General features: G+C 42.6%; 1 protein-coding gene across 16 annotated transcripts in view; it reads right to left on the bottom strand.

Annotated features, from left to right (window-relative positions):
• MTSS1 (MTSS I-BAR domain containing 1) overlaps positions 1-21500 on the bottom strand; it is a 126979-nt gene that overhangs the window by 31341 nt on the left and 74138 nt on the right. For all 16 annotated transcript variants that reach the window (XM_074843124.1, XM_074843212.1, XM_074843881.1 and 13 more), the window contains exons 4-6: positions 3681-3765; positions 2351-2442; positions 526-600 (exon numbers count right to left, since the gene is read on the bottom strand). In XM_074843124.1, coding sequence (XP_074699225.1) covers positions 526-600; positions 2351-2442; positions 3681-3765 — 252 coding nt within the window. The remainder of the gene's footprint in view (positions 1-525; positions 601-2350; positions 2443-3680; positions 3766-21500) is intronic.

The raw sequence follows: 21500 nt of genomic DNA, 5'->3' as shown, positions 1-21500 counted from the left end.
TTCTTACTCATCTTTAGTTTTCTATGGTTGCCAAGTGCCCTCCCCCTGACAACAACCCATGCCACCTTCTCACACTCTGAGGAATAATGTAAGGTTTAGGAGATTACAGGCTGTTAAGAAAAAAAAAGAAGAAAGGTGGTAGAAAGGAAGAATAGTTACAGAACGTTTATGTAATGGCTTTTTTTATATTATTCCAAAAGATTCTAGAATATTTTACAGGTATCTGCACAAGTCATGTTACAGTGTCAACATTCCTAACAGGAATAAGTTAGCAGCAAGTGCTCTATTTTAAACATGACTGACTTTGTACAAACAGTTTTAAGGCTTTTGTATAAGAACATTAGATACCAGCTTCAGAATATGATTTAAATGACACATAGTAATTGTACCCTGGTGTTCAAGTATGTACCAGGAATACAATACAGGGGACCGAATTATTACAGTAGAAAGTCCTATCGCTGTTCAATCTTTGTCAATGAGCACCGCACAAAAGGTTTTTAACAGTACAAGCATGAAGCAAGTTACCTTTCTTTGCTTTCTTCTGTAGCTTCAGTGTATCGGATGATTTCTTTTTTATCTCTTGGCGGGCTTTTTTGTATTCTAAAAAAACACACAGTCTCTATTATCAACATAATGACAAAACAAATGTTTTTCACAGAAAAGGCTATGTTTATAGACATTAGACTACAAATTTTAAGAGGACAGCTACTATTAACCAACGCGACTTAGAACTCGCATTTTGTAGTGCCTATACATTTGGCTTAATATAACATTTTAGGGTGTGAGTACATTCACATACCAAAATCTTTCCCAAATAAACAAAACCTTTACAGAAATAACAACTGAGAACACAGTACAAAATTAGAGTGCTTTTCATTTCAGAGACTCATCCACTCTCAGAAATGGAAAACAGAGATGACAGGTTTCTCGAAACATCTGTGTTCAAAAACAAGTATCCAGAAATGGCAAGGCAGAGAATATCCTGTGATCCCTCTCCAGCATGAGAGTCAGGCAGAGGGAGAGGGTGCTAAAACTTTGCCCAAGGAAGGGTCACATTGCTAGCTCTTGCTGATGAAGTGGAGCACACTGCAGTTGTCCTCATTTTCAGATGAGCTGCAAATCCCGGGAGAATTAAAATCCCAGAACAAAATATCCCACCTCTAGTCCAGGCACACTAAAGGTACCAGATATGAAAACTGATACTTTGGGGAAAAAAAAAAAAAAGATAAAAGGCATGTATGCATGTATATACATATACACATACACTTTAACAAAGGAGGTCAATGTTATTACTCTTCTATAGATGGAAAAACAGAAGCAGGCTGGTGGCGGGCACAGGAACTGTATCGGGGCCAACTGCACCCCCAACACCCAGGTCTACCCCCTAAACCCTAAATCTCAGTGCCACTTTGGCTGGGATCACCCCTACCTGCAGGAACCCAGGTGATTCCTCCCTCCTGATCATTACCCACTTAGCACCCTCTGCAGCACAACGTGGAAAATTTTTCAAGAGCTGCTGGCTTAGCTGCTTCTATTTGACCACAGTAATAGTGGGGCAAGAAACAAGTCCTGTTTTGGAGGCCAAGCACACTTCTTTCCATCAGTTCTCACCCTTCTCAAAATAAATTATGGTTTTGCTGCTTGTTTCAGACACAGCAAAAGTCTTCAGTTTTCAAGGGTCAGTGGTAAACTGCAGCCTGCTTTCAGCACCTGTGCTAGAGGGCCATCATTCCCAATACAAGTTTTGCAAAGTCAAAGGCATCTACCAACATGCTGTTGCTGTGCAAGACTTTGCTGCCTCCTGCTCATTCCCCCAGGAAAGCCTCTGGAGCCATCATCAGCACCGCAGCTCTGAGCATCCCATGTGCAACGACACAGCTTTCCCCTTCCCCAGGTGCACATTTCTGTATTGTACCAGATATAAAGTGACGATGCTGAATGTTTTACAGGGCTGTGCATTCTCTGGAGGACACTATGTCTGAGACATAACATGATCTTACAGTTAGCTTTTAACTACACCCCAGGGCTTTGCAGGGATAGAAGCAGCATCCGCAATCCTCAGCACTATTGGAGATCATACAGTAAGAGTGGGCTAACAGTCAAAGCTAGTCAGTTCTTACCAGTCTAGAAAAACAACCCATCCCTTGGGGTCCTGCAAACTAAACCTTCAAAATGTATACGCAAGGGTTAAAAATTTGTTACGCACTTTGGGAGAGGAATGTTTTAGAAGAGAAAGGTTGCTATACATATTTAAGCACGTCATTCAGTTCCCCAGTACAAACATGAAAAGAGGAAGAAAAGCTGATATTACAATCTTACTCCTATTAAAGAATTCTTCCTCTGTAACTACCTTTTGCATGGTCTTTATCCAGTTGATTGGCCACTTTCTTCCACTCTTCCATCTGTTCTTGAAGTGGGTTTATCAGACAGTCAATTAAAGCACTAATTTTGTTGAAAAAACACAAAGAGCAATCAAATCCTGCAGATGCCCCTATTCTTATATAGAGAGCCAAGGTCAATATTGGAGTATTTTTACTTTTTGCTGCGACAGCTACCAGTGTCACAATGTAAGTATCAGAACATAAAAATGTTTACGCTGGAGAAAGCAAAAGAAAGGACTGGATCAAAAAAAATCCACATCACAAGATAACCAGAATTACTGCACAGAAGTTCAGGACAGTGAGGAACAGAGCATAAACCAGAGGAGTGACCCAAAACAGGGCCAATGTAAACAGTCAGATCCTACTCATCTGTCACACAGAGCAGTCTAAAATGGATGCTCCAGAGACCAAAAAGGTTCATGCAGCCATGAAGATTATAAACTTAAATAACACATGTATATGCACAAGAAGACAGAGCAGTTGTACAAGCAAACAACATCCTGCCCACTGATGTGCCTCACCTCTCACCAGTGGAGTCCATGATACAGCACTAGTAATGTTCCACTAATTAATGAGATTGGGATTGAATCATTTAAACAGCTAACTCTGGGGTAACTGGAAACTAAAGTTGTCTCCTCACAGCCAATTTCACATATATCTTTATTTTAAACAGGAAAAAACATACCAGGTTGTCAGGCAAAGGGTGAAGCATCATTTTGTTTCACATCAGGTCAAGTATAACTTTTAAGTCTGGTTAAAAAAGGCACAAGTGCAAACTACTACTTACTACAGAAGTAGGTTGTTTATGTATAGACCAGCTTACACGAGTTAATTCTCTCCCATTACTTCTACAGTCTAACTTTAACTGCAAAAAGGGAGTGAGAGAATTTGTGTTTTCCATACTTGTTTGCTGAAAGTTTCTCTCTTGGCTACAAGCTATTTGGGCTCTCCAGTAAGCTGAGGAAGCAGCACAGTACTTGCTGCTGCTTTAAAACTCAGTGACAAAGCTTTAAGTCCTGAAACAAAGACAGGTCGGTCACATCAGTAGCTGCCTGCTCAGCACCAAGCAACAGGAACCTACGGCGGGAATATTTAGAGTGGTTTGAGGTGATCAGCCCAATCCCCAAAACATGCAGTGAAATCCTGCATGTTCACACATCTGCTGTGCTGAGGGGGAGGAAACAACTACCATTCTCAGTGACACAGTCAGAGATCAGCTGAAAAGAACAGCTTTAGGTGCTTCCCAGCAGCAAATGAAAGATGAACCTCGAGCTCTGGTCCAGGTACAGAGCCACTCACCTTGAGAACTGCCGGAGTTTGGACTCTATACTTCTGTGCCTCATACACATCCTGGTGAGAGCAGACCCAATCTCTCTGGTACCACCTAAAAAACAAAACACAAGGCAGGTGAGACCCCTGATGGAGATTCCTGCCTGTGGTGTAGAGGCATGCCAACCAGAAGGCAGATGCCAAGTCTTTCGGAGCAACTGTAAACCAGACTCATAACTGTAGAATCGACCAGGCTATTAACCGGGCAGACCTCAGGGATATCTACCACCTCGGGAAGAGATTAATTCTTGTTCATCCAGAGACCAGAACTGACCAATTAAACACAATTAAAACACAGTTCTTCCCAGCAGCTTTATGTGCCACGAGGCCCAACTCCGTGGCAGAAGAGTTAAAAGAAAAGAGCTCGAGATGTCAAAAGACAAGAAGCAAAGCTGGCAAGCGAGTGGGTGTCTATGGACAGTTTATTTCAACATTTTGGAAACAAACCTAAGGGATTCGATCCAATTTTCCCATCTCTAGATCCTTCAGACCCAATGACTCAGAAGGATTTTGCTCCTCCTGAATATGTAACTAATCCTACATCACTGACACATACCATCAGTGTATCTCACACGTACCTGCCATCTCCGATCACACATATTTTTCATTACATTGCCAGAAGGTGGCACTATTTGCTCTATACCCTCACTCATCTCGGTTTCTGACAACTGCATGGCAGCAAGAATAATTTTTTGCAAGTGTTCCTCCTCTGAAGTTTTCCCTTTTAAAAGTACACGTTCCTCCATTTCCCACTTTAATCAGCATTACCAACTTTGATCAGTCTATTAAATTTCAATGTAATTTTGTTTTGGTTAGAGTTAGTTTTGATAATTGCTTAGTTCCTATCTACTAGCCACATCTACTGCTCTCAGGGTACAAACATCAACCTTTGTACAAAGCTTTTCCAAACTGTAGTATTCTCTGAAATGGCAAAGATATCAGCATCTATTTAAAAGTCTCATTTGATTATTAAAATAACCTTAGACTTGTAATATACAGTAAAATATCTTCCTTAGGCTTTAAAAATGGTATCATGCAAGTAAAAAATATTTTCATAGTAATGAAACTTGAAAATTTTAATAGTTTTTTTATTTTTTAAGCACAAAACCAAGTCATCATCTTCCTGCATTCTTGCAGAATTAAATCCTGTGCCCACAAAATGGGTCCGGAACAAAGACACTAAATAACTGGAACAAATTGTGGCTATTTGGTATTTTCCATTGTTCAAAAAGATAAACAGAAAGTCCTTTGTCACTTGCCCAATTACTCATGTTTTTATAAGGAGCTTTTGAAATAAAATTATTTGGTAACACTGAAAAGCTGTAGCCTTGCTGCATACGGGTGGCTGGGAAAAGCATATGGAATCCAGCCTGGATCCGGACCCATCTCTTCCGGCAATGCTGCACTTGCACAAGCTGCGATAGACTCTGGTAACTTGAAAGCAATACAGAAGATGGGGAGAGGCGTAACGGAGATAAAGCAACTGGAGGAAGGGACAATGTCCACAATAAAAAGTAGAACTCTGTCCCAAAACATGTGCATTTTTCTCTGGAGCCACTGCCAAATAAAAGTAACTCAGAGCCTAACGAAGCACAACTCCAACAGCACAGATGGAGAAATGAACCAAAAACTTCCACGGCCATCGGCAGAGCAATTCCCAATTGAGTTTAAGCAACAGGCAGGTTTTTCAGGATGAAAACTCATTGAAATACTGAAGTATTAAGGACTGTCAATGGTTAAGTGACACTCCTTCCTAAGCCCACTACATGAAAAAAGGAAGAATAATTTCAGAACAATAAATAGGAAATAAGGCACCATGTGTTTTGAAGACTAGGAAACAAGGGTCAGTTACTATTCATATTAAATTGCAAGATAACAAAATTTTAACTGAAACCCCAATAACCAAAGTATAAATATATCGCCTCAACACATAGTACAAATGGATGGGCAAGGTCAGCAAAACAGCTATACAAATTAGGTCTATACACTGGTAGTTGTGCTTGTTGAAAAAACACACAACAAAATAAATAAAGCCTCTAACAAAAAGGTTATTCCATAGGAAAAAACCAAACCCAGCTGGTTGAGGATGAGGGGGGTTACTGGTTCTTCCCACCTTTTAAAACTTCATGTTACCCATAACTGTTTACAAGAGCATGGAAGTATGAGGTGTTAATTTTATTCTGTGAATAAAGACTATTCTAACAAAGCAAAGGGGGAAAAAATCATTTTGAGAAGATTTTAATGCCTCTTCTGGATACAAGGTTTTGCAGAAGATGGGTTTAGGCCCCTGCTCAGGAAGAGTAATGAGGGATACTGCTGGAAAGTTTGGGAGGGCTGAGCCAGCACCTCAGCCCCGTCAGCGTGGACCCGGGGAGGGCTGCGGGGAGTGGGTTGGGGCCGGCGAGGCTTCGTTTTAATGTCCCATGCCGAGGTGTGCAGGGAGTTGGACAGTGCTGGCGAGGGTCAGTGAGGTGACTTGAACTTCTGAAGCAGCAGCTCTTGCCAACCATTTGTCGAGAAAGGTGCTGCTCGGCCCTCCCTAAAGACTGTAAATCCCTCCCAAACAGCGCTTAAATGATAAACTCAACCTGCCTAAAAGTGAAATGTTGGGGAACACAATTGCTCTAAATGGCTACGAGAAGAAAGGATTCCCGTTCCTCTGCAAAACTGTAACTCGCTACGATCAATAAACTGAGTTTATTGATAAATAAACTGAGTTTACAGTAAACTGAATTCAGAATAAACAAAGTTTAACTACCTTGGAAATGAGATTTCTGCAGTACTGCAAAATATCAACATAACACTTGCAGTAAGTGCACGTCCCCTATACAGTCTTCCCAGCCACTCTCTCTGCTCCTCTTGCTATGGGACCATTTTAAGAGTTCTCTACAGTCTCTCGCCGCAAGGCTTACAATGCTGTTGGACACAGACAGGAGTGAGCTTTGCTTTTATTCCTCAGAGCCACCTCATTCACAACCCACTGCTATCCTGCCATGTGCCCGGCAGCTAAAGGACATGAAGTCCCATTTAGCTCCATCAAGGGTAGAGGGGGGCAGGAGGCAGGCGCCCACTGAAAGGCTGTTGGGTGCCAGAAGCTTCTGCCCCAGCAAAGGGGAACCGGTCTCTGTTCGACACATGCTCCTACAATGAAGTCACTATGCATTTCCAATTCCTGTTTAAAAGCCAAAGTTACTGGTGTCTAATTAAGTGTAGGAGAGAGAGAACCTTTGCAAGAGACAAGGGGCTTTTTAATTTTGGCACTCACTCGATTAGCAGAGGCAAGAACAACGTCCAAGCTTCCCTATATACCTATCTAGGTGAGACACACCACAGAGGTACAGATGCACCTCCTGCGGAGTTTCTGGATGCTGAAACAGCAAGCAGCAGCATTTTGAAAATGATCACTTCCTCAGGTATGCCAAAACAATTCACGTTCTGGGGGTGCCTCAGCAATCCCTTGTTAAGAATCTGTCACCAGACTGAAGGAAGGACAGTACAGCTCATCTCCTCCCACGCCTGAATCCCACTGCTCCTCCTCAATGTATTAAGTACTCTAACAGCACCAAACAGAGCTTTACCATCCTGTTTCCAATTATATTATCTGTGAAGAATCAAAATACTTCCTGAGAAGGCAAAAAAAATTAAATACAAGCCTCTCACCACCCCTTGATTTATTGCGTTGGAGCACCACAGCCATTACTGATGCGTTCAGCAGTCCTTCCAGGAACATGTGCGGCGCAAACGGTTTACCTCAACTGCCAGGAGGTTTCTGTGAAGGCTGGTTCCCACCACCAGAACTGCAGTGATGCTTCTGTTTCCACAGGGCTGGGATCAGCTAGCTACACAAACTGGCAGAAGGGAACCGTTTTGTACCACTGCAGCGGTTTGAAAATGTCCACACATAACAAGGGACATAGTTTGGATTTGCCTGTTTTACCCAGTCTCAGCCAGACAGTCTTAGTGAACAAGAGTAACATATGCTTTATATAAATTATCATTCAATGTTACAGTAGTTGTTTGCTCACAGAAGGACTGGGTGGCCAAAATGCATACTCCGCAAACAGAGATGGACCTTACAAGCAACATTAACATGTGTGCAAGTCCTGGTATTGGCTGTACAGCTGATCTGGTAAGAAGTTTATTGCACTGGGCTATGCCACAGTCATACAAAACCTGCTTCAGCCTCCAAATTATTTTATGGTTTATCTTTTCAAAAAGACCAGCTCCGTAAGTGACCAACTGCCTACTTACTCAAGGCCAGAGCCATGAGCCAGGCAGGCAGAAGACCAAGTGGAGATAACTCCTTTTTCATTGCTATCAACACACAAACTTAGTGGCAAAAAGAGCATCTGAAACAAAAGTGTGTCAAGAGTATGATGAAAGCACTGCCCGTCTCCACTTCACATACAAGCAGGACCCTGGCAAAAAGTCATGACATTCTCCAGTAGCTATAATTTCCTGAAGAGAAATACTGAGGCCACATTAGCAAACTTTTCATCAAATCAAGTTGGGTGGGTGACCTGGGCTCCATTCACAGCTCTGCAGCTATGCAAGTTACACTACTGTGCCTTGGACTCTCAGTTTATAAAATGAGGCTATGAATTACCTACTTCTCTGACATACAGTAATTCATCCATTAAAACAAACAATGCTTGGGAACGGTGTAAAGTAATACTTCGAAACCGGAGACAAGAGCTGTATTCATCAGAATTCCCACTCAGAGAAAGTGGCTTAACAAAATGCTCCTGTCAAATTTGATTAGAAAGTGGATGATAACATCAGCCTTATAAGTAAAAGGCAACTCTGCAAGGCAAAACGTGCTTTTGCTCTCACCTTCCCTGCTTCTCCCTATTCCTGTCCAAGCCTGTAAAAGACCAAAAACCATTTTCATGCAAGATAATTAAATGAAAGCCTGTGGACCATGACACTACAATGAGTCCACTATAAAGGCATGAATGATTTTCTTTCGATGCTTGCTTGTCATTCAACATTGCAGAGAGACAACAGAGAAAGATTGTAGGAGAGAGACTCAATTGTTTTATTGGAGTCATCATGTTTGTATTTAATAATGATCATATATCAAGGAAATGATTATTTGATGAAATGTGCAGCTGTACAACTGCACGGTCTCTGTATACTCCGAACAACCCACTACAATCGACCTCTTATCTTCCTCCTCTTGCTTCACTGTTGAGCAACCCCAGAAGGCTCAGAAGATGACTGCCTTTCAGGAAGTGCCTTTAAGGCTCCAACTTATTAACGAGCTCATCTTTATCTTCAAGGGCAGAGTCCAAATGTGCCAGCTACTTCCCTCTTTCCCAAAAGGGAAAGAATGATGAAAAATGGGTGTAATACTTCTGTAATTTCTGTAATTTCAAAGTTATCAGAAGAGGCTTCCATTTTTGAGCAAAGATTAAAGCAGGAGCGGAACAGAGGCTAGATTATTAAATACAACTCTGAACGTGGAGGCTATGACAGGATGACTAACAGTAGGACATTTTAAGTTAATGGTCATTACTCAACTCTTATCCAAACTCACGCTGTTAGAAGAGCAAGCAGCTTCCATCACTGATTACATGGGGCACAGACCTTGATCTTGCAAAACTGTTTATGCGGATACCTCCGTGAAACTCAAGGATGATGGGATCAGTGCCAGGGAAAAGGGGTGGTAAGTGTAACTGGTGGGACAGAAACCTGAAAGTGGAGTGATGGTAGCACTTTATGTTTCACGGTGTCAATGGCCTCCAGGTGAGGCTTGTAAGTTGGAAAAACACATCAAGAACTGCAAACAACAGAGGGATGTTGCTCAGCATCTACCAGCCAGAAAAAGAAAACAGGACACCCTTATTCCTACAGCTACTCTGAGCCTTTCTGAGCAGTGCTTGGCAAAATCTCTGAAAGTTGCTGCTCAAAACCAGCAAAAAAAATTTCCTGAAGTAATTTTTAAAAAAAGTTTTCATTTAGACATCTTTCAGAGAAGACTGGATCAACAAATGCAGATTCAAGGTCAAACTCACCTAAGCTTTTCAGATTAACTGAATTTAATAAAACAACCCTGGCAGGCCATTGTCATGTACCGCATTTGCGGTTGTCACTGCAAAGGAACAGCTTGCTTGCATTGTTCAGTCGAGTGGCCTTTTAGGCAAATCACTTGGAAAACGTATTTATAGAGACCTGATATGAAGTTGTCACATTTGCTAGAGCCCCATGCAGTCCAGACAACCCTGAAAAGAAAATGTGGTAGGTGGTTTGTTTTCTCTTTTTGCAGAAGAAACTAGCAATTTGTTCATGGATGGGACTTGCAGGACATCAAATTGCATTTGCATTGATTTTAAAGGAGAAAGAAGAGTTAAGAAGAGTGGCAGTGGCAGCTAGTTAAAGCAGTAAAGAAGCAAAAGGAACAGGAAACGTGAGCCATCCCTAGCCCACAGCCTGCCCTGGAAACCACCAGCTTTAGGAAGTCCTTAAAACAGACTATGACCACGTTACAGTCAGTATGTTAAAGAACATGCAAGAAAGCTCTCATGACTTCTTCCAATCCAGCTTATTCCTCTGCTCAGCAGCATTTTTGCTTACCCTAGCTGTTCTCCTAGCAGAGCACTCGGCAAAATCCTCGCCCCATGGGAGCCAACACGAGTGTTGCCATTAAAAATGCAGGGTCAGAATTTCACCCATGCACACAGAGGTCACTACGGAGTCTGTCCAACATATAAAATATGGTCATGAGCAAGCCATGCTATTCTTTGGACAGTTTGGATTTAGTCAGCCTTCAGGGCATGCTGAAAAGCTCACCTGTGGCCCTCTGCTTAAAGAAGATGTCACACACACAGGCGGCTGAAAATGTTTTGGGAAGGTTTAAGTTAAGTTACCATAGGATGCATCGATTCAATTTTGGAGAAATCTAGAAGTCTGTCATTGATTCACAAACTTGTAAGAGACATAAAATGCATCACTGAACCATGACATTCTGTTAGAGAGCAATAAAAGTCCAGGCAGAAGTGCTTCCCAGTAACAAAAGCCTCGAGTTTGAGCATGTTTTTGTCAGGAGTGCAAGCTGGCTTGGTCCCTCCTCCTCTCCCTTTCATAGATGGTGTTACCTGCACAGACAGCAACCTTTTGCTTCTGGAGATTTCTTTCAAGAATTAATATCCATCCCACCTTGCAGGTGCTTGTTGCTCATTTTTATGAACTCCAAGTTCCGCATCCAAGTTTTAATGCCACAAGAATAAAACATCATTAGAAACATATTTGCTTAGAAGAGCAAATACCACTCTTGTGTTTTCCAAGGGCCATTATTTACATTTTATTCTTTGAAATACAAATAATTTCATTACTGAAAACCAACAGGGTCTGCTAAACATCTGTCCTTACGATGAAGCTGTGCCCACTAATACTGTCCATACCTTTTCCCCATTTCTTTTCAAATTTATAGTTAAATGTATTTCCAAAAGCATTCTATGAATAGTTAGGTAAACCTAACGGTCTTAATCTGAGCAGAAACAACTGCTTTGCTCCCAGTGCTACACCCACTAATGGTTTAAGAAAGGCAGGCGACGTGAGTCATCAAGCTTGTTCTCCAAAAAAAAAAAAAAAGCACGGTAATAAAAAGGACTCTTTGTAATGAAAAGGGAATTCCTGAAGCTGCTGAAGAATGCAAGGTCAAGCCTGCGTGCTATTTCAGGGTAAACCCATACCTGTGCAGCACCCCAGAGCTGAGCTGCCAGCTGACGGGTATCTAAAGGCTGGCTCCATAAGCCAGGGATACTCACTGCACCAAGGACCACGCTCCACTGCGTGTTCCAGATGGTGGAAAGACAGAGATGTGGTTCAGACCTATTTAGATAGTCAGACTCATTGATCTCCGTACCTTCGTGAATCTGGCTCTAAATGAACATTTAATGTCAGCTCAATGTGTGAAGAAGGCAGTAACTCAAGATTGTTAATTCTGAAGTATGGCTCTTATTTCATCTGGGCACAGCTATGAACTGTGTTGTAATCTGATTAGACGCCAGCAATATTCAATGAGGGGAAAGGATAATACACTTACAGCAAATGGCTTGGAACACCAAGAGCAATTCTACCACATCCTCAGCAAAACACGCATGGCTTCTTTTGAACTGGCAACTTCCACAGAGGCTGTGAAAAGCCTACAGGTAACTCTCCTCTTTGTGTTTAGCTATCAGCCTTGCAAAAACTTCTGGCCCCAAAAGTCAAAAGCTCCTTAACTCAGGTCTCCCAACCACCTGTGCTGCTGATCCCAATCCAGCAAGGATTTCAGCTACGACCAAATGGCTGCTGCCTCCAAAGCACAGAATGAAGCACGACCAGGACAAGCAGGTGCAAAAAGCAGAAGATTATTTTTTTTTAAATTCAAGTCAGCAGATCTAACTGAAACCCTACAGCAAGCAGATCTGCAGGATAAGGCAGTGCTATTTTTACACGCTGTCACTTCTTCCAACAGAGCACGCTTAGTGAACGGAGGAAAAGATCATGGAGGCACAATGGGAAGTAAAAATCATTCAAATTACCTTAAGAAATTATCAGTTCAAGAAATTTTAGAGAAAGTCTGTTACGTTTCAGTTAGTTATACAAAGATACAGCATCATCGAACCATCAAAAGACTCAATGCACACCTAAGCATTGAGTGCAGCATTTTAGTCCCTGGGTGCAAAGAGAAGCTCTGCCCCCGCCCCAGGTATTCAGGGACATGGTTCCCTCTCGGTGGTGCAACCTCGTGCTTTGCTCAGCGTTAATCATCTCTAACTGCAGCTGGCATATATGGGGTGGATGCTGGCGGTGATGCTTCAAAAGGCAATATATCCTCTTTCTGGTACTTTCTCAAGGCAGTGCCCTGTGTGCTCCAAAGGCCGTTTAAAAATAATCTCAAATATGTATTGAAATACCCATGGCTCAACTTCATCCCCCCTGATTTATTTAGTGCACCTCTAAACTCATTTCAACATGGCCTGGTAGAAACCTAGAGATTAAAAACACACTGACTTTGCAGACTTCTCCTGTAAAACTCGGGACACTCATCAGCAGACACATGGAGAACGTGCACACCTCTTTAATAGAGTGGCAGATAACGAAAGAGTAACAAGAATCCAGGGCACCAGTGTTTACAGTTATCTGAAAGGCCCCAAAGCTCATTTTGCCCAGTGCTATATATAAAGACAGTTGCACTGTTCATCAGGTCAGCTCTCAACCAGTTAACTAGTTTTGTCCTCAGTGATGGGCTTTTTTTTTTTGGCAGCATCCCACTTATTTTCAACTTCAGCTTCCTCAGCTTTACTACAATATAATGAATTTTCACAAAAGCAAAGGAGAATGTCACCGCATGGGTTTGACACCAGCTGGCTGCTTAAGCCCGCAGTATGAAGGAATTTGATACACAACACTGAACGCGGCTTTAAAAAAAAAGTAATATTCCACCTGTTACAGAAAGTGAAATGAGGACAGTCATCTCCAAGCACAGAAACCAGAGGTCTTTGTGCTTTTGGCCACAAACTCAATAAACACACGCACCGAAAGACACAGCAAACTCTGAATTCATACTTTTGAATTTAGAAAAGGTACAGGCATTTTCTCCTTTACTTATAAGTAGCAAACGAAGCAAGCTGCACACAAGAACAAGGCTTCATGCAGATCAGGTGAGACAGCTTACAAGCACAGGACCGTGCTCCCCAGATCTTTGGCTGCTTTGAATGCACAGATTCACATGCTCCGCAGGCAAACTCCTGTTTATCCCACAAATCCTTCCAAACAATCTATGCTGTCAGGCTGCATTTGAAGTGTGCCTGCTTAAACCATGAAGAGTGCAGCAGGAGAAAAGCTTCAAGAGTTCTTTGATTTACAAAAAGGAAAAAGCACATCTTGTAGAAAAGATCAAATGAAGCTGCAGAGGTATACGACATTACAAACACAGCATACAGCAAGACACTTAGCAGTGCTGATTGGCATGAAAACACCAAGGATGTGCTTATCTTTTTCTGTGAGGACAGAGCAACTGCTTTTCTTCTTCCAAACAAGCTCCGTTGGACTTGTAGCGAACACGTCCCAACCACTGTAACAGCAGATGCATGTAATTCTGCTGTATTTGACCGCTGTGACGCACACACATGCAATGCACACCAGGTTTATAAGACCTGTGCAAGAAGGCTAAGTTTTAAAATATCAATCACCCTAAGAACAACTGTAAGAAGCTCCAGGAAACTAGGATTTGAATCAATGAAAAAGGCTATAAGCCAAAAGACAGAAGGAAAACAAAGATGAATTAAGAACAGGGCTCTGCAAATCCTGAAATTTAAGCCTTAAAAAGGGAGCAGAAACCCTCTGTGCCCACAGAAGCGGCTTTACAGCATGATTTCTCCATCATTTTAGCCATTCCTCACTGCAGTACAGAACACCTTCTGTACCTCCTCCCATTGAACAGCCCCTAGGAGAGGAGCAGGAGGGGATTCGCACCTTACACTCCACATAGAACAAACCTTCAGAGTACTATTACCATTATAGCCAAGTCCTACTCATCTTATAGTCCTTAATCATCAAACCAATTGGGGCTGGGCAATTTTAAATAAGGCTGCAATCCATATACAGAGTGCTGCTAAGGCTTCGTAGCAACTGCACGCAAAACTATGTCCCTCCTTCCACAGCAGAGAAGTCCATGTGCCTGTACTGCTCCCCTCCAAATACTGGTGTAACATGTTTGGTTATTGGTCCTTCCTTTCAGCATCTCATGGAAAAAACAGGGAGACAAAACCGGAGGAGATCCCAGGAGGCCGTGTGGTCTGCTTCCCCACTAAAAGCAGGGCCAACTTTGATGAGGTTTCTAGGGTCCTTCCAGTCCAACTTTGAGTGTCTCCAGGGGTGGGATTCCTGGGCTCCTCTTCCAGTGGCTGACTAGTGCCATTGTGAAAATTGTTTTCCTTACCTAAATTCCAGAGTCCATTGTCCCAGCAATTCAAATCTACAGTTTTCTAAGAGCCTCTTGGGAGGCTATGCTCCCCTGACACTGCTTCGTCAATGTAACACAGTAGATACATGTGGAAAGTGTTTATTGGTTTTATCCAAGTAAAAGCTTTGATGTCAAAGGAATCCAAACATCCACCTTACGCACACAAAACAGCATTGTTGCAACCCAATCTGGGAAAAAATAACATTTGTGGTATTTTCAAAATGACAAAAACCAATTAAAGCTCACCTACAAAAAGCAGTCAGCCCAAGTGCTAACTTGTCCAAATGCATCCATGTACATTTATTTTTGCAGCATATCTTAGAATTTCTCAAAAAATGAATTCATGGTACTTTATGGTTAATCTGATTTTAACACAGAAACATTCATCTGGTCATTTGACATCTCTGGTAATACAGGAAATCCATCTAAACCTCACAGCTCCTCACACGCTCTGATGCTCCCTTGTTCTTTTAACAGACCTCATCAACCCACACCTACAATACACAGTTGGCTGTGACCTATTGCTATTAATTTGTCTATTAAAGACAAAAGAAAGAGTCAAAGTTGGATGGAGGATTTCTGACCTAGGCTTTAAGCACTGTAATACATAGGACTCGCATATAAATTATAAGTTTAGAGGAAAGTGCTCAGAAAGGGTCACCTCCTATTTAGAATTTATTAACTACTCCCCCCAGAGACCACCCTGATTTAGTACTATGTAACCCATATTCCCACATTTCACAGTGATATTGTTACACGAAAGGTTTTTCTTCCTTCCTGCTCAGCCATGTGAAGCAGGAATGAACAATTCACCCAGCTCTTCTCCCAAAGATGGTCAACTTGACAGGTCTCTCAGAAACTACATACACACAAATGTGCACACGGTTACAGAGAGTTTGAGGAAACCCACTGTGCTGGTTTTGCCTGGGACAGAGTTAATTTTCTTCACAGGAGCTAGTATGAGGCTATGTTTTGGATTTCTGCTGAAAACAGTGTTGATAATACAAGGGATGTTTTTGTTACTGCTGAGCAGTGCTTACACAGAGTCAAGGCCTTTTCTGCTTCTCACCCCACCCCACCATCAAGTAGGCTGGGGGTGCACAAAAAATTGGGAAGGGGACCACAGCTGGGACAACTGAACCCAACTGATCAAAGGGATATCCCATACCATATGACATCATGCTCAGCATATAAAGCTGGGGGGAGAAGAAGGGAGGGGACATTCAGAGTAATGGCTTTTGTCTTCCCAAGTAACCGTTACATGTGATGGCAGCTCTCCTTTCCTGGAGGTGGCTGAACACCCGCCTGCTGATGGGAAGTGGTGAATGAATTCCTTATTTTGTTTTGCTGGTGTGCACGGCTTTTGCTTTACCTATTAAACTATCTTTATCTCAACCTATGAGTTTTCTCACTTTTACTCTTTTGATTCTCTCCTCCATCCCCACCCGGAGGGGAGAGAGCGAGCGGCTATGTGGGGCTTAGTTGTGGGCCAGGGTTAAACCACAACACCGACATTTGTAGCACAGTGCTGGACATGCTGGGAAAGAAAAGCCTTATATCACTCAACAGAAAGTCATCTTGCCATGTGGTCTCAAAACCAGTTTGTAACACACAGGGCCAACAGAGATGACGAGATTTTATTTTGCTAACTGAAGTAAGAGCCCCCAAGTTTTGGAAGCTCTAAGACTTGGGCTCTAGTCCCAAATCCCCAAGCGTAAGCTTGACTCAAATCCATCTGCTGCTCACCAGCGTGTTCAGCTGACCTAGACTGAAAGGCAGAAATCTTGCAAGACAGTGAAAAATACAATCCACAGAATAAGGATGCAGCTGCTCTGAGAAGGTGTGCAGGAAAGAGGCAGTTACTGAATTGCCCACCTTCCCCTGATGGGTAGTAATGCTTTAAGGCACTGATTCGTGAGCTGTGTTTTTCAAGACGATGGTGTGCGCCCTACTGCAAGTCCACAAGCAGTGCAAAGCCCGGGCTGCAATACAACTGTATTGCAACTGTATCATGGCAACCAAATGCCATACACAGCAAAGCATCTTCTCACCACATACCCATCCAGTGACCCCCACATGAGCTGCTCAACAACGCTCACATGCCTATATTTAACGTCTGCACTGAGAGGTAATTTATGCTTTTATTTAAGGGGAGCTTCATGAAAGAGGGCAAAGGTGCCTCAAATTGTTTTCCCCAGAGTAAAGTGCATCTGCAGACCTTGAGGAGCAGCTAACACACGGGAGTTTAATAACATGATACCATTCTCGTTCCCTGACATTCTCCTGGGCATTGCAGGGTCAACGCAGGCCAAAACTTTTGCAAATTTAAAGTTTCAGTTAAAAAGAAAAACACACACATGCTTTTCACATCATCTATAGACCAGACACAACTTGTTCCAGAAAGAATCAATCTGTTTCTCCCGCTTGTACAAATACCCACCAAAATGATGCTAAACAGCCAAACACTTGTACTGGTAAACTAGTTTTGTTACCACAGCATGCCAGAATGAAAACGAACCTTAATAATGTGATAAAAACAAGATTTTAAAAAAATATGTATTTTTAATGTGCTCATTTTTAATGTGGTCAACTTCTGGAGCTACACTCCGGTAAGCGTGATGTATCATCAGTCTTAATAGACTTCCAATGCAACAGCAGTTTCTGATTTATTTCCTTCCATCCCACATCCTCTTCAGAGTCCATTTCTATTTCAAGCATCAGTACCCAACGCTTGCAACATCTGCAGGTTGCCAAGCTGGTTTATCTATGGAAAAATGGATACGAACTACTTGCCAACAGAAGAAAATACAGCCTGCACTGAAAACTATGGCTAGCTTGTGCTTTTTCCATCTATCTATAAATACAGCAACACCAACTGCTAATTAAAGCAGACAGGTTCAAATGGTGTAAAAGCTGTAATCACAGTATGACATGTGTAAGTCTCTAAATATACGTATTAAAAAATGAGGCTAAAAAGCCCTCCAACCAAAACTCTGTAAAGGGATAAGCACTCCAGCTTTTTACACTGCGTTAAGGAGAACAGAGAGCCGCTGATAAAGGCTACCCTGTGCAGAAAGCACAAGATATGCAGTAAGAAGCACAGAAAACACAGACCATGAGATCTGTCATTATGTGGTACTGAAGCCACGCTCTCCTCAGGCTCCCGAGGAGCCCTTCGGCTGCCGGAGTATCTGTCCGTGACGTAAGCTGACAGTAACTGCAATGCAGCACTCGCATGGGCGCCGATTATCTCTGAACTTGCCTTCTGAGGCAGCAGCACCGTCACTCATCCTGAGCGAACTCAAGGGCATGCCTTGAACAGAAATAATTGCCATGTTTAATCTGTCCAGCTGCAATCCATTTCAGATGCAACTGCTTGCAATAGGCTTTAGCCTAGATTTTTGTAATGGTTTGTTTAAAGTAGGTAAAATAAATGATTCAATTAAAAAGATAGCCCCCAAAGAACTGGTTTTTGATACGGGAGTAAGGACGGTATAAATGGGTCTTGATGTAAGCAGTATTACTACAGTTCAGAAAAAAATCTGTCCAAAGAAAGTAGTTAATCTGCCATTCCCAAAAGAATCAAAAGGCTGTGAAAGGCACGTCTTGCAGGTCAGACTGTATAAAAACAAGGCACCTCAGTTGGCAACCCAGGATAAACCAGCAATACACATGGGGTGTATTCTATGCCATGCATTATTTTCCTATACAGATGTGGCAAAACCCTATGGCAGCAGAAGTGGGAAGCACTAAAAAATCCTGTGAAGACCGATGAATTGTAAATATTAATAAAAACAGAATCACACTCAAGGAGCTCCAGTTTCTCTAAGAAAGCTTTACACCACATCTGCTAAAATGTATGCGAACTAGGGGCAAATGTACGCATCAAATAATTAAAAAATGTACTGAGCTCCAAAGAGGGACATGGCCAGTTATCTGCTATGAAAACAAAATTAAACCTAACACTATTTTAAAGCACTTAAGAAGGTGATTGAAGAGAAAATAGGTACAAATCAGCATCAGCAATTACCAATCCAATGACTCCCCTCCTCTACTAGAGGCAGCTCTTCCAAGTCAAGTCAGCAGTTGTGATGGGCAGAAGGAGGTAGAGGATCCCCAGGGACACTTTTTCTACCAAGAACCAAATGTGAAAAGACTCTGCTTTAAACCTAAAGTGCATACAGAAGGCAGTACGACACAGTTTCCTTTGGAGTTTAACTGCCTTTTGCAAAAGGAAGAAAAAATACTATCTAAAGAAATGAACTTGCAAAAAAAGGTGAAGAGATCTTTTCAGCAGAAGCTATTTTCCAAGAGTGCACCACCTTCCTTCGGCCTGAACCCTGTGCGAGGCAGCCTCCAAGGAGTCACACACACAGGGTGTTCCTCATCCAAACATAGATGCTGGGTACTGAAAACGCACCTTTGCTTTAAGGTTTTGTTACCAGAGTTGCACTGGACACATTTCAAACAACTTTGATGCTGCTGGGCTTTGCCAGGCAATAGTGTGAAACACCGACCTATCTCTAACCTGAAGAAGTCAAACCAGGGGGCACTAGAGCCGCTTGGGGCAGGATGAGCACTTACCTTCGTCATCTCTCTGCCAAGGTGCACTCCAAGCAAAAGTATTCTGAGAAGTGGGCAGAGACCAAAAGTAAAAGTCCTGTGCAATTTGCTCATTTAAAAATACATCCCCCATCAATTTATTCTGCCATCTGTTGGTGAGGTCAAAGGTCCATCCAAAGTCTAGGCAAGCCACCAGCCCTCATGGGTGAGGCGCCCTACTTTCTGAAGCCAGCAGTGCACAAGTGTTTGATGGGCTCAGGATCTCAGCCAGCTTCCTTTGGCTCTCTGGCCAAAGTGACGTGGTGCATTTGGAGCAAGGCTGATCAGGGACAGCCTTTGGCACAGTGCAAACCCAGGCACAAATGTGGGTTTCTGGATCTGCAGCTGGATGCTGTTATGCATCCTATTCCTTTGGATGTTTTGGCCTCTTCTGTCTCTACAAGACTGGCATCAACATCTCCCAACAGCAGTTCTGTAGCCCTGGAAAAGGCCACTAATGCATCCAAGGATGTCTCCTAAAAGTAAGAACTACTAGAGATGAGAACACCCCTAGAAAGATGGACACAAAGACAGAAAGCAACACAGAACATCTCCCAACACCTCATCAGATGTCACCAAGGTCCATCCTCTCCCAGATCACAGAACAGTTGTCTGTAGCCCAGACCTCTCCTCTAGATAATGTGCTGCTCAGCTTCATGTGCTTGTTCGCCACCAAGGTACGAGAACTTGGCAGATGACAGGAAACACGTTCTTCCGGCACTGTGCTCTCTCCAACCCATTCCAAAAGTAAGGAAATGGTCAAGCTCAAAACATGCCAGTGGTCTATCAATTTAGTACAGCCAACACTTCCGAAAGGAAAAGCCTCCAGGCTTAAGTCTTTAACCCAGTCTTTCAAACAGGCCAATACATTTTATAGCAGGATATGCTTCCTGCCATAAAACATCCATATGCAGCAAATACTACAAATTTCCTTCAAAATCTATATTTAAATTGGAGTGATAACACACTGCTGATATCACTGCTGATATTCACTGCTCACCACTGCCTTTTTTAGCGAGCTAGAGGTTTAGATGCTTTAGCACAGCTTTTTGTTATTTTATCTGTAAGTTTTCCTCCATCACCATCTGAATGCTCCTCCAGGAGAGCCGCCAAGACAGATACCACCTGTCCTGGTGACTCCCGGCAGTGAACTGGATGCAATCTAAGGACAATGAATCATTGAGAAGAGCTATTTAAACCAAGTCCAGCATTTTGATAAGAAAAGTGTATCACCTTCATCAACCTAGAAGGCTCTTCTACAGCAGAAAGCATGGGAAGATCCCCCAGGCAACGAGCCAAGTCCTCTCTCTACAAAACCTTCCCAACAATTGCTTTGGTGACCGCAGGGCCAACCACAGGGACAGGAATGATAGTCCTGTCCGAGTGACACAGTTCCCCCACTCACCTGCATGGACAAGTGAACTCCAGAAGGAAAGAGTCTGTTCTTTTCTCAGCCAATGCAGTAAAACTAGAGGTCTACAGTCTCTTTAGGTAGAACCAGGAAAACCCTACTTCCTATGAGATGGCTCTTGGCCCAGTGAACAATGAAGAACTATTAAATTGAAAATACTGACGCCGCCTGGCTGTGAGAATAGAGACCTGAGCTCCAGTTTTACTCCTGGAATTCACTGTGATGAACAAGAATGAACCCCCCAAATATCTGTGATTCAAATTTTAGGATAATTTGATTCTCCACAGAACAGCAATGCCATACTGGTGGTGTTTTGGGGAAATTTGTGCAAAGCCAATGCAACATTTTTCAGCATGGCCTCTCTCATAAATGAACTCATCGAAGTCCACTGTGTGAGCCTGAAAGATAAGCATGCCGAGACTCATCTTCAGAATACAGATCTTCAAAGAGCATCTTTTCGATTTCCCCTAGTAACTTCAGGCATAACGCTCAGAGGGGGGAAAAAAAAAATGCAACACTATTACAATTTCTATGACTATGACCTTTAAATGTTTAACTAGCAATCTATTCTTTGCAGTCAAGATAAGGCAGCAGGTGATTAGCTTCACTATGAGTCACTATGGCCCTGTAGTGCAATAATTCAATTAGACACTTTAACAGCCTTCAATTTTGTTCAGGATCTGCTTATTAGAATCAGAGTTCCCTAGCTACAATTTTGTTCTGTCTTGCAAGCTAAGCAGTGTCAGTCCAGGTCAGTGCTGGGCTGAAGAAGAGGTCTCAGAAAATCCCAGATGCTTCAAGAAATGGGGCTGATGTTTCTGGA

The sequence above is a fragment of the Strix aluco genome, chromosome 1 (assembly GCF_031877795.1).
Source record: "Strix aluco isolate bStrAlu1 chromosome 1, bStrAlu1.hap1, whole genome shotgun sequence".
In the NCBI taxonomy this organism is placed as follows: Eukaryota; Metazoa; Chordata; class Aves; order Strigiformes; family Strigidae; genus Strix; species Strix aluco.
This window is presented reverse-complemented; position numbering and strand designations above follow the sequence as displayed.